Source organism: Chrysochloris asiatica, unplaced genomic scaffold, assembly GCF_000296735.1.
Source record: "Chrysochloris asiatica unplaced genomic scaffold, ChrAsi1.0 scaffold00211, whole genome shotgun sequence".
Taxonomy (NCBI): domain Eukaryota; kingdom Metazoa; phylum Chordata; class Mammalia; order Afrosoricida; family Chrysochloridae; genus Chrysochloris; species Chrysochloris asiatica.
In genome coordinates this window covers 3,590,554-3,591,658 of record NW_006408729.1, presented here as the reverse complement: position 1 = coordinate 3,591,658, position 1,105 = coordinate 3,590,554, and the positions used below count along the sequence as shown (strand labels likewise).

The window sequence follows — 1,105 nt, the reverse complement described above, 5'->3', positions numbered from 1 at the left end:
GTTCAATATCAGCAGCAATTTCATGTGAGAAAGATGAGCCTTTCTGCTCCTGTAAAGATTTACAGTCTCAGAAAATCTTTGTAGGGTCGCTATGAGTCAGAATCAACTCCACAGCACACCATCACCACCACCACCACTACCATAGATCACATTAACATTTCAAGAAATAAAACCTATTGCTATCATTTGGAATACAACAAAATTAATATACGATTTTTCTCCTTTTACAGAGAATACAAAAGATATCCTAATGATATATGAAGAAGATGCTGAAGAATGGTCTCTATACTTGAGGGACATTTTTTTACATGTGGCTAAAAAGGAAGCAATCTTGTTATACTGCTTGGAGAATTTCTCTCTTCGACATTTGGAATTGCTGAGTTTGAACTCTTACAAATGTAAACTTTTAATATTATCGAATAGCCTCCTTAATGACCTAACTCCGAAAAAAGGTCAGTTTCTGGAAAAGGTGCTGCATTCCCGAGAAAATGTGGTTACTCTGCTATGTGGGGTGAAGAGTTCAGATCAGCTCTATAAATTACTAAATATCTCTGGAGGCACATTGGAGATCTCAACTAAGCAGGAGCCAGAAGACTACATCTCTGTAATCAAGAGTGTTCTATTAAGAGGTATTGTTACCAAATCTTATTTATTTATATTCATTGTTTAATGACTAATTAATTATATGATATTAGAAAAAATAAAGGAAAAAATGAAAACGAATTTTATTTAACAATATGGTACTCTTTCACAAAATAGAAGATTCATAATTTTAAGCTATATTTGAATCAGGCTTATCAGTTGTTATAAAAACAATTTTTAACTATATTCCTTAGGGCAGCTTGTCTGAAGCCATGATGGATCTAGCATATTGTGCTTTCCTATATGCTATCCCATATGCCAGGGTGTTTTTTGTTGTTGTTGTTGTTGTTGTTTTCTGGAATCTGGTTTCTTATTTAACTGGTGAGGCTTGAATTAATAGTGTCTACTTTAGGAATCCTGGTGTGGTGCTGTGGGCTTTGAGCTGGACTGCAAGGTTGGTTTGAATTGCAAGGTTAGCAGTTCAAGCTCATCAACTGCTTCTCAGAAACCTTATTCAGAGTCG

The 1,105-nt window shown here is 34.9% G+C and overlaps 1 protein-coding gene across 1 annotated transcript in view; it reads left to right on the top strand.

Moving 5' to 3' along the window:
- Window positions 1-238: 238 nt before the first annotated feature.
- Window positions 239-1,105, top strand: part of BANK1 (B-cell scaffold protein with ankyrin repeats 1) — a 538,680-nt gene continuing 537,813 nt past the window's right edge. Inside the window, exon 1 of the mRNA XM_006872727.1 lies at window positions 239-629. Coding sequence (XP_006872789.1) covers window positions 251-629 — 379 coding nt within the window. The 5' untranslated portion in view covers window positions 239-250. The remainder of the gene's footprint in view (window positions 630-1,105) is intronic.